The sequence below is a fragment of the Ictalurus furcatus genome, chromosome 19, assembly GCF_023375685.1.
Source record: "Ictalurus furcatus strain D&B chromosome 19, Billie_1.0, whole genome shotgun sequence".
Lineage (NCBI taxonomy): Eukaryota > Metazoa > Chordata > Actinopteri > Siluriformes > Ictaluridae > Ictalurus > Ictalurus furcatus.
The window spans coordinates 16118427-16131367 of NC_071273.1; the positions used below are offsets into that span (position 1 = coordinate 16118427).

The 12941-nt window shown below is 40.5% G+C and overlaps 1 protein-coding gene across 1 annotated transcript in view; it reads right to left on the bottom strand.

Annotated features, from left to right (window-relative positions):
• Positions 1–12941, bottom strand: part of rap1b (RAP1B, member of RAS oncogene family) — a 51908-nt gene that overhangs the window by 4638 nt on the left and 34329 nt on the right. The window contains exons 3-5 of the mRNA XM_053649925.1: positions 5874–5942; positions 4717–4773; positions 2424–2564 (exon numbers count right to left, since the gene is read on the bottom strand). Coding sequence (XP_053505900.1) covers positions 2424–2564; positions 4717–4773; positions 5874–5942 — 267 coding nt within the window. The remainder of the gene's footprint in view (positions 1–2423; positions 2565–4716; positions 4774–5873; positions 5943–12941) is intronic.

Genomic DNA, 12941 nt, shown 5'->3' on the forward strand with positions numbered 1-12941 from the left:
AATGGAAAAAAAGTCCAAGCCTTTCTCCTTCTGTCTTACTCATGAAACTAAAAACCAAATGCATGTCGTATGCGTGGTCAACTGACAACTGATTTAACACTACATAGAAGCAAGGCTGCCCCTAAAGTTTCACTAAAATTCTGCAATGAAAAGTTTACCAATTTTCTGACATTACGCATCACTCTTGGTGAAATTCAATATTTGATCGAATCAAAATATCATGTACATCTCATTGAAATATTGTGCTGTCAATGAACACAAACTATACTCAATGAACCGCCTGTGAGAAAATGGGATACTATGACAGATCCGAGTACACTGTACCGTAATGGACCAAAGATTAGCGTTCATTGGTCTCTGTGCTTTTAATACATCATTTTAGGTCCCTCTCAAATGCATTGGTTTAACTGGGAAACAATGATTGCATCACAGGTGGCTTTGCACAGGAAAAAAAAAAAATCTCAAAGCCTACTGGACAATACAGTCTTCGTAAATGCTTTTTTGTCCCACCCGGATGCATGGATTCTCCATATGATGACTGGGAGATCTCTCAAACGGTCTGAACTTCGTAACCAACTGACAATCATTGAAACAATAATGAACATGACAGCATTTCAAATTTAAACATACCAGCGCCAGTAATTCAATCAGCAACCCAGAGGGCTCAGAGCTGCAGCAGCAGTCAGTTTATTAGCCTAATCCATAGCACATCTACACAAATACACAACTTTTACAGTTTTTACACAATCTGTTATTTTATTTTATAAATACATTTTAAGTATAAAGTTTGATTATTTGTATTCCTTTTGGAAATTTCTAGCTAGCTAACGGTCACCAAGTTCTTCAGTGAAATTCACCTAGCCTCGCTGCGTTTTACAGTGACTTGTCAGACACCGCTCATGCTGTGAACTTGATTTTTGTAAACTCGTTTCATGCTCTTTTACTCATGAAGAGAATTAAACAGGCAGGCAGACCAACACCCAAAACTGAAGCAATAATAGGTCTTTTAATCTCTCTTGGTACAGTCAAGTTGGTTGGCTTGACTGGTAAGTGCTGTGACCAAGCTCATGTGGTGGTGTCCTTATCTGCTGACAAGACAGCTGTGCTTCCCCTATTCAAAAAAAAAAAAAAAAAAAAAAAGAAACCCAGCAGCCACCACTGTCATGGTGGTAATTGTAGTGCATAGTTTGTGATTCATATACATGCAAAATTTGTAAATATTGGAACCACCTTAAAAGGTCAGCCTGACTGACAGGGGCCAATACTTTGAACACAGCATTAAGAAGGTAAATGGCATTAATTTTAATTCAGACAGCAGGGTTAGAAAGTGTCAAACTGAACATAACAGATCAAACCCATGGTTAGAACGACACTAGGTATAGCCTTTTAAGATTAGTACAATTATTACTAATTGTACTAATATGGTTACTGGTATCATCATGGTCAAAAGATAAAGAGAACAGAACTAGAAACAAAAATATATTTTAACACATAAAACAGGATCTAAAAAAACCTGTCCTACTGAGTATTGCTTAAAACCTTTATACATGCACATTATGTAGGGATTTTTGATTAGCTAGACGTCTCAAAAAACAAACAAACAACAAACTTTTTTTACGAGACAGTAAGATTTCCTATCTCATTTGTGTCATTCAAAACAGCTGCTGGGAAGCCTGAGAACTTAAAATTAAAAGCGATTAGAAACTGGGCCAGTGCTGAGCCAGACTGGGTTGAAATGGAAGAGGAAGCTTGAAAAATTGAGATGAAAAACCTTAGATGAAACCCGGCCTCGACCAAAACTCTGTGGAGAAGTGAAACTATAAGACGGACTTAGACCTGGCAGTACAAAGCGCTTTTTCTAATTCATCTACAAGCAGGAAGAGGACTGAAATAGCACATGCCAGAGGGGGCCATGACACCGCCTTCCTTCTCGGAAACATTCTGAGCAAGCCTGATATGCACATACGCACAAGCCTCTTTCACTGGGATTCGTTTCCTGAATGCACACATCCTTGTATACACACCTCAAAACTGGACTTTGACCGAATATGACTGCAAGTTAGCAAAGCTATAACCCTAACACCACCTACAGTGATAATATGGACAATAAAAAGTCATGTGGATTGTAACACTGGTTATGGATGTTCATCTATTGTTAAAAGCACTAAACAGATCAAGCTGAATTGAAATGGATAATAAAATAGAAAAAACACATTTGGACAATGGCGTTTTGGATTTGATGGTGGCTCTACGGCCTATAAAAGAGTATCAAATGATTGAATCTATCAAACAACACTGTGGAATTAAAGCAAGAAAGGAACACTGTCTGGAAGAGGAGAACATGATGGGCTACTGATAGAAAGCAGGGCTTTATAAATGATGAAGGAATGGCTGGATGAATGGGGGAAGACAAGAAAACTCACATCATCGGTGTCTTTAACTCGCAGGATCTGTTCTCTCAAGTCCTGCAGGTCATTGAACGTGGACTGTGCAGTTATGGAGTATACTAGTGCGAAGCCCTGGCCGTTCTTCATGTAAAGGTCCCTCATGGCTGTGAATTGTTCCTGTTGAGAAGGAAAGAAATTGTGTGAATGGAAATATCTTAAAGACAGTGACACTAGTGGTGCATATCTACTGTGGTCAATTTTCAAAGCGGAATAAACAATGTGAAGTTTCAAAACTTCTGGTAACAATTTCTTGCACACTAATCATTCAAACTATTGTCTATCTGAATGGCAAACATCTTGGCTGTATTACAATAATTAATACGAATTCTTTAGGCCAGAATGCTGCAAGGGAGTCATAGTTCAAAAGGACGACAGGGAGTAGCCACCATTTATTAACGTCCTGACAAGTAGAAAGCTCAAGTTTGGCTTTAGCCTTCATCAAGACTGAAGTTTACTTCTGCCTGCATACTGAGCTATTGCCCTATTCCTCTCATGCTCAGTGGGTGGTTGCGAAGGACAAAATATGAAGTATGAGAAGGCCGCAGAGGATATAATTACTTGTTTGCCCACAGGACAGGATTGTACTTGAATGTGCCTTGTGATTTACTCAGAAGAAATAATATGTGCACGTGCCCTGACATATAAACATCACTGAGACTGCATGGTGAACAGCCAGCTCTCCATCCTGGTCGAATGAGACACTCGTAATGCTTCCGCTGGCTTTGTTGTGTGTTATAAAAGAATACTATATACACAAAAACTTCTCTTTGCCATTATAACCTTTGTTTATTCTTACAAGGATTATAGAGGAAACCTGTCTGCAAGTCGAAGTGATCGTATAGGTCTCACATAGCTTGGTAATGATCAACCAACTAACTCCTCCCAGGACCTATTCACATTTGCTATTAACACGCTTAGTACTGTTTGCCTTCAGTTCTCCAGCTGTATACTTCATGGATTTATAATTCCACTACCGAATGTCACCCAGAAAACGATGGGTTCTCTTACAAGTCTGGTTTCTCTCTAGGTTTCTTCCTCATGTCATCTTAGGGAGTTGTTCTTTGTCACCTTCGCCTTTCACTTGCACATAAGGGATGTAAATCTACTTCAGGAGTTCTAAAAGCTGCTCTGTGACAATGTCTATTGTTAAAAGCACTATTCAAGTAAAACTGAATTGAATGCGAGACCTGAACTGTTCTCATTACAGAGACTCTCTATGTGGGCCTTCCATCAGGTGCCTTCTGAGTCATTCTGGCTCTTCCCTGTTTGACTGTGAAGCTTTTCTGGAGCAGAAAGCCCAAGGACAGTGTTGGCCATCTGTTAGCAGGGCTTTAGGGCTTTAAAGCGTGCTAAGAGTGGTAAACAGCATACATGCCTTGCTTTCCTCAGGGGAAGAGGCCCTTTCTACTCTAGCTACACTTCTGCAACCGAGTGAGGAAAGGAGGAATCCTCTGTTACCTACGGTGGCCCGTAGGTGAAAAATACAATAACAAACCAAAAACGCAACAGCAACAGCTGGAGGATGTTTACAGTAGGAAATATGAGCCTAAATGAATCAACTGATGCTTTTATTCAGGCTTATTTTTATCATCAGAATAAATGTTATTTTAGAAATGCTATCAAATTTGCATGGCATTAATAATGAGCATACAAAGGTTAAAAACCTGCCTAAAGGAAGCCGGGTTATTAAGAGGAAAGAATTACTCCTCATATTAATAACACAGCTGCGCATAAAAGCACACTGAAAAGGGCAATTCTTCTTCGATGTGATAGTCATACACTATATTCAATCAGCAAGTGATGTTAAATAAGGACCTACCCCTTCCTCTTTTGCACGTGTTACATGTTGACTGTGTGTTTGGTTTTGCTGTTGCGTTTTTGGATTTGTGCTTATGTTTTTGATTTACTGATGTGTTACAGACCACCAGAATTAACAACAAAAATACTAAAACACGCATATGATTTGCCTCAAACAGAGCATCATAATGGATAAATGAAGCATACGCCTGAACTTTATAAGTTTACTGAACCTTTTTATATTAATCCAAATATGATTTGTCTTATGGAGGAAAAACAAACAAACAATCAAACAAACAAACAAACAAACAAATAAATAAATAAAGTGTGTCTGCATTACAGTATGAATAATGTGGGAGTAACTCATGGCAGACAGAAATCCATCTACAGTAAAGCAATAACATGCAGCATTTAGAGTGTTAGACAACACGACTGAAGTGGTGAATAAGAATTTCAGTATCATGTACTTTACCGTTCCTGCAGTGTCCAGGATCTCCAACATACACTGCTGGCCATCCACCTCTACTTGCTGCAAAGAACAAGAAGAAAACAAAAACAGAAAGAAATGACTCAAGTACATGCAAAATAGGCAATGTATTTCTCGACAGATTGTTTAGACTATATAATGATGCTTATCATAAAACACAGCAACACTTATCTAACTTCCTGCTGGCACACAAGTGATGCACAGAGCAACAAGCTGGCTCTACTAACTGCTAATTTAAAGAAAGCCTGCAGGGGGGCCACTAATTCTTTCACAGGATTGTTCAGATGGGTAATCTGGCTTTATCAATCCACACGCATGAGGATCGAGATAAACCTCATACTATATAGCATGTATTATATAAGCATGAAGGAAATTCCTGGCTCTGGTTTGGGGGTTTCCATGTCCTCTTAGCTTGGACGGATGACAGTACTACACTGGTGTATATCCAGCGCTGTACTGCATTCTGTCAGCACCGGTAAACCTCACCCACAGGAAGTACCCCTGGGGCACCAGCGAGAAGCGCAGTGAGGAAGAAGGGTGGTGACCCACATGGGACTTCCTGTTAGCATTTGAGAGAAGCTGCATTTTTAGTCACAGCTGTCGTCACAGGTCCTTGTGGTATGACCATTAATAAACACGAAAGGCAGTGAACATAACAGGCAGCAGATTCATGCATGGCCACAGTCTTTCCTTTGGTCTCGTTACTCATGCAGCCCAGGTAAATCACTGCACAGGAAATGCGACTGCAGTCCATTGAATGTGACCCACGATGCATGCACACACAGATACACACACACTTTGACACATTACAAGTACAATGCCTGGTGATAGGTTCATGTGCATGCAGCCATTCAAAAGGGACAAAAGGAAGTCTGTGCAGCACTGGGGAGAAAACAGACCGATAGCTGGGGAGTTCAGTGATAAAATAATTGCCCTAGAGGTGAATCCTAAAGCAGAACCAGGAAGACATTCAGTCAATCATTTGTTAAGAAAAAAGTGACCACCCAGAGTGCAAGAGGAACACAGCAAAGTGTGATATTTAGAGAGAATCCACTTCAATCAGAAATGACTGGCGAGCCATCCCATTATAAACTAGAGCAGCATTACATCAATAATCTTAAGACACAAAGACGTTTACTCACCTTTCTATACGAGTCTTCTATTGTGGGGTCATACTTCTCCACAAAGATCCCCTGAACAAACTGAACAGTCTGAAAAGCCAGAAAAGTAAGAGAGAGAGAAAGTTAGTATTGAATTATTTCAGATTACCTGGGGCACAACACTACTATGAATTAGAATAGAGCTGCACAAGAAAAGGGACATCGATAACACAGGTTTTCCACTCGTCCCACCGGGAACTTCATTTGTAACATTACTTAGCTAGGCAAACCACGAATACAATTTTAGGGTAGGTAGGTCCCATTTACTTCCTTCAATCAATAATCGGGACATGTAATAATTCATCAGCCAGCAAAAGCACATCAAGTCCGAGAGGACTGTAAACGTTCCTCTGACATTTGGAGAGAGTTTTTGTTGCTCAAACAACGAAAAAGGAGGCGGGGGGGGGGGGGGGGGGGGGTTTAGATTTTAAAAATCTAATTTTAGATTTTTTATAATACATGCAGACAAAACAGCTGGAGGGGGAGTCAGCACAAACCCACTGTTACAAATCATGCGATGAGGGCGAGGACAGTTGATAACATAGCAGGGGGTAAGCACTTGGATTTGGACATGTCAAAGCTAGAACGTGTGCTCTGATGAGGGAAAAAAAAACTTTTCACCACAATGTGCAAACCACAGCTATGAAGCAAATCCATATTGGTGTATTATTGTTGTTACCTGCATCACTCACATAGCTTGAAAAAACATTTATTTTCCCCAATATTGATAAACGGAGAATGTAGGTGGACAAAAACTGTCGCAAATTTACGTGTTGATAACTGACATACAGTGACATGAGGCCTGAGTACTTCAATGTTTCCACAGAAGCTTCCAGACTGAAGGATCAGAGATGACGTGGGAGACCTTTGATCATTCCCTCAAACACGTAACGGCCCCAGAAGACCTCAGCAGTGCCTTGTTAATGACTGCAGTGCGTTGATAAGTAGCTTCCCCCACTCACACATTTAAAGCTTACATAATAGAAAAGTAATTAAGATGCTGATTATTAGTGGGAGGCCAAAACACAGACAGACAGACAGAGAGAGAGATGCAATTGCTATTGAAGAAAATTTAAAAGGAAACTCCCCCTGAGCAACTTGCATATTAATCTTTATAATTAACGTGATCTTCAAGATCTATTTAGTAATGCAATTCTTAGGTGACTATTTTTGACTACACTTGTATAAACATCTCATAGATGACCAACAAGCCAAGCTGAGTCTCTGACGCAACTCTGCGTCGTGTAGCTGCATTGCATTCTGGATCTTTGAATCTCGTTTGTTGTCTCCACCACTTCTACATATAGAAGTAACATTAACACAGCAACAAAAAATAAATAAATAAAATTACCAGCAAAACAGCCAGGCACATCACACATATTCTAATATAATCATGTGCTTCAGGGTGAAGGCATACTTAAATGTTGGATAATAAAAATCAAAACATCCCAAGATTAGGCAAAAATGTGTAAATTACATATGTACTGTATCAGATGGGAACACAGACCCTTCAGATGTCCAGATTACCAGTAGAAATGTGTGTTATGAAAGACGGTCACATGCAATGCTCTAATGAAATCCTAATGAAACAATCACAACTGCCAGCATAATCCTCCAACTGATCTGATAAATGCTGCACTAACTCAGTGTCCACATGACCACAGGACCTTCAGGTCAGTGTGGTTCCACCTGCTACATTTTCAGCTCACAGCACACCTTTCTAGTCTTTCTATCAGAGCCCAATCTGTATAAACCCAGACAGCCACCCACCCACACACACACACAGTATACAGTGCTGTGAAAAAGTGATTTCCTGATTTCGTCTGTTTTTGTGTCTCATGCTAAATAGTTTTTCATCTTAAAACGAAATACAATACAAAACCACGGCAACGTGAGTAAACACACAATACCGTTTTTTTTTTTTTTGAAGCAAAAAAAGTTACCCAACACCTAAAACGAATCGCCCTATTAAACTTAAATCTGGCTGTGCCACCTTTAGCAGCAATAACTACAACCAAACGCTTCTGATAGCTGGAGATCACTCCACTTACTTCTAGCACTAGGACTTACTCCTATGCGTTGGATCATTGTCTAGCTGCATCAATCCAGTTTCGCTTAAGTTTCAACTTACAGAACGAAGACTGGACATTCTCCTTTGGGATTTTCGGGTAGAGAGCAGAATTCACGTTTCCCTCAATTATTGCAAGTTGCCCAGGCCCTGAAGCAGCAAAGTATCCCCACACCATCACACTTCCACCACCATGCTTGACCGTAGGTATGATGTTCTTTTTGTGGAATTCTGTGTTTGGTTTACGCCAGATATAACGGGACCCCTGTCTTCCAAACAGTTCGACTGTTGACTCATCAATCCACAGAACATTCTCCCAAAAGGGTTGAGGATCATCAAGGTGAGTTTTGGCAAAATTCAGAGCTTTAATGTTCTTCTGGGTTAGAAGTGGTTTTCACCTCACCCCTCTTCCATGGATCTGACAGTGGAGTCATGAACAGTGGCCTTTATTGATGCAGAGAGGCCTGTAGGTCCTTTGATGTTGTCCTCGGCTCTTTTGTGACTTGCTGGATGAGTAGGTGCTGTGCTCTTGGAGGAATTTTGGAAGCCACTTCTGGGGAAGTTCACTACTGTGCCGGGTTTTTCCATTTGGAGATAATGGCTCTCACTGTGGTTCTTTGGAGTCCCAGAGCCTTTGAAATAGCTTTGTAACCCTTCCCAGACTGATGTATTTCAGTCACCTCCTTCCTCATCATTTCTGGGATTTCTTTCAGTTTTAACATAGTGTGTTACTGGGTAAGACCTTTTAACCTCATGCTGTTGAAAAAGTTCTATTTAAGTGTTGATTTGATTGAACAGGGTTTGCAGTAATCAGGCCTGGTTGCATCTAGTCCAGCTGAACCCCATTATGAATGCAGTTTCATAGATTTGCTGAATTAGTAAATACGGGGGCAAATACATTTTCACACAGGCCCAATTGGTATTTGATAATGTTATTTATTGAAGCAAAAAAGTTATCATTTAAAAACTGTATTTTGTGTTGACTCAGGTTGCCTTTGTTTTATCTTAGATTTTGTTTTAATTCCTGAAACAATTTAGTAAGAGATATACACAAAAAGAGAAGAAATCAGGACACACACACACATTGTCTGTCTGTATATATATGTTTTAAATCATGTAGTGTGTCTGCATGTAAACATTCTTAAAAGCTGGACAAGAGCCTGATCCACAGCTTGTGTGTGTGTGTATGGAGGTGATATGCTGATGCAGCAGGATCTAGCTGATGGATGCATGAAAGGGGGTCAACAGAGAAAGACCATACTCTGTGCATGAGTGACTTGTGCCTTACCGTACTACACAACCTGCCACACACACACAAGCACCCTAGTCTGTCATCACCTACTTAGCCAAGGTCAACAATTGTTAAGTAAACAAAACAGTGACAAGCTGTCAAAGTGTGCCATATATTGCCAGCGTGTGTGTGTGTGTGTGTGTGTGTGTGTGTGTGTGTGTGTGTGTGTGTGAGACAGAGAGAGAGAGAGAGAGAGACCAGCATGTGAAATATAAAGGAGACTGAGTAAGAAAGCTGTGTGTGTTAGTGACAGACATTGCTCAGCTCTCAGCAATCACATTAAATCTATTCCACGCTAAAAAGTGATTCCTGTTCCTCTCCGTCCACACAGTGTGTAAAGATGGACAGGTTTTACAATTGAATTCAGGTGACACATTTAAAATGCACCATACCCTTTCTCACAGCTTAGTGAACTGGAAACACATTTAAACAGATTAGAACTGATTTTTACGCACACATACCTCTCTCGCAAAACCCTCTGCATTCAAGCCTTATGATTGGCGTAGCACCATATACTAATATGCAGCCTAATAATTATACCTGCTGCATGCACTCGAGTCAGGTTTATTTGTGAAATGAAAAATGTTGAACTACATAAAGCATAACGGGAAAACTTGTAGAATCCTGCTGTATCAACATCCATCAATGTGCAGTGTCTCTCTCTCTCTCTCTCTCACACACACACACACACACACACACACACACACGTAGACCAGAGTCACAGGAAATCAGACTTTTAATCTACAAACGCCTATGTGGCAATTAAGACAAATCAATTTAATCTTCTGCAGTTTAAAGCCCTTACACTGTCAGTTAGTACTGATCTAATTTATAACTGTAGCCACTGAAACTGAGTCACAGAGGCAGAGCCTTACGAAGCAGAAAAGGTGAATGTCCTCAAATGTCTAACATGGACTGGAAAAAAGGTTTCATTGAAATGGATAATTGCTCCCCACTCCCCAAGCTTCTCCACATTCTTTTCTGTGCCACTTTTCTTTGATTGCCTGTGTGTGTGTGTGTGTGTGTGTGTGTCTGAGCACTGAGGAGCGGGACTTTGACATGACATTGACATCATTCTCAGCTGTCCATAGGAAATACTTCAGTTAACACTTCAGCCATAAACCAAGTGATTCTAGACAAGTTTCACTGAGAGAGCAAGACAGCAACCCATCACAGCGTGTGCACACACACTCACACAGCACTCCACACTAACTATCACACATACATACAAACAGTACATACACATACACACTTGCACACACTAACTGCATCTCTCTCTCACTCACACACACACCCTAAATGTGGACTCGCACTGGCTAGTGGGGGTTATAGAGGATGCATCCTAGACATCCACACCGTACAGCACCTGAGCATCTCACTCCTAACTGAGGCCCACATGCTGCTGTTCCATTTACACAACCAGCATGAAGAGTGTCAAGCTACACACACACCAGAGTGCACCATTACACTGTTACAGGACATGAGGTTAACTTGACAACGTAACAATCCAATTTTACAGACGGCCTTCAGCCACTGAGCATGAAGCAGAAAGGGGATTAATGTGAGTGCTTTTCACGCAGAGCTGCACAGAGCTCCAAATAGAGCTAATGGACAATAAAAGTCTGTGTGCTGTGCACAGAGAGAGCTCTGCCTTCGCTGGAGAGAGGGATGGTCATTAACACTCCCTGCACACACACACACTAACATGCACACACGCTTCTCGGTGGAGGTGACTGGGTTGAGTCACTGTGGCAGTTTTCCAGGAATCTTCTATTTAAAATCAGCTTGTCAGAAATATAACTGGGTAAAGTGCTTGGAGAGGATAAAGTCCACATGAAGCTTGAGAGCTATAATCTGACACATTTCCTTTTGAAACAGGAAGTTAGAGTGACTGTGTGTTGCAGTGCTTGAGTGATTTACACAACAACCAATAGTGCTCGAGGTACGCTACATCATTGCTGAATCTATACGAACTTGATGCTAGTTTATTGCACTTGCTTAAATATGAGGAACTGCAAAGAGTTTAGCAAAAGACTGTTGAGTTCGCACCACCGCCTTCCTCCTCACCTGACCACGTTAACAAAGACGATATCCTGGATGACTGGATGCTGTGCATCAATGACTACGTTTACATGCACATTAAATTCTGTTTAAGGTCTATATTCGGGTTGCAGCTGTATTCCGAATACGATGTTTATGTGTGTACAGGAATCAGAATATTCCTGTATACATGATTGTTGTAAGTATGCCCGAGTGGCCATCCTTAAATACCTAGCCTACAGCCAAGCGTCTGTTAGCACCCACAATTCCTTGCGGACTGAGCATGCGCATACATCTCCTGTCAGTGGATTTTCTGAATAAGGTATTTACATGCAACAAATCTGCGATTAAAACAGCCATATTCCAGGGGAGGGAATCAGAATTTCTAAAATCAGAATATAGTCTGAATCGGGCAATGGGATTGCGGTGTTTACATGACTCAATACTAATTAAAATATTGCCAAATTCTGATTAATATCGGAATATTGATGTGCATGTAAACGTAGACACTGACAATACTATGGATGTTATCACTTGGAAACCATAAAGATGGCTTAGGACTGCAATTGCTATGAACAGTTTTAGACTCAAATCTCCATCTTTGAACAGTTGATGACTTCAAGTTAAAACTATAATGAGTTCAGAAATAACTGATGGTTATATTCATAAAAGTTGCTCGTACGCTCATTGGCTCCTGGTTACATGATTGGACTTTTTGATTATATCGTATACAGTTGTAAAAGGGAAATTATTTACAATCGCACTATGAAGTGTCACCCAGATGAGGACGGGTTCCCTTTTGAGTCTGGTTGCTCTCGAGGTTCGTCGTTCATAGCATCTTAGAGTTTTTCTTTACCACCTTCACCACTGGCTTAATCATTAGGATAAATTTATAAATGCAAAATTTATATCCGGAATCGATACATTTCTGTAAAGCTGCTTTGTGACAACGTCCGCTGTTATAAGCGCTATACAAATAAAACTAGAACTAAATTGACCCGTGTAATTTTGGAGTCATGTGATGCATCTATAATGGAGAAGCCCTGATGGTCTAGAAAGATGCAATCGTGCTCTCGATCAGTCTGAGACAGAACAGCAGACAGAAGACAGAACAGCAGACTAAACTCCAGCATAGGGAACTTGAACTAATTCCAACTTTTTTGAAATGAAGAAACTCCAGCCATTTTTAAGTCAACCAAGGGATGGCTGGGAAAGGGAATAGTGTGAAGGAAGACTCACAGCTTGGAAATGAGGATCAATAGAACGAGACACCTACATATATCGTCCAGAACACTGAGTACAAATGTTGCTTTGGCAAAAAGCTGTGTTTTAGTACTGCGTGGTCTCCAGTCGAAAGTTTCCATTTCACTGAAACACTTTTTAGTTGCGAGAGGGGGTGATACAGTAATGCTGTTACAGGGACACGAGTTATTTTGGATTGTTACTCTTCAGACTTGATCACCTATGGGCATGAACGATGAAACATTGTTTAATGTGATGCTATAGAGTTATGTTTATTTGTTTATGTCCATTTGTACATTTTTGATGTAACCCTTTTATGTGATGTTGTGGTTACAATGATGTGCTACGTCACTGATCGTGATTGGTAATGATGGATCATTGCAGTGATTAGTCATGTATTGATTTTAAA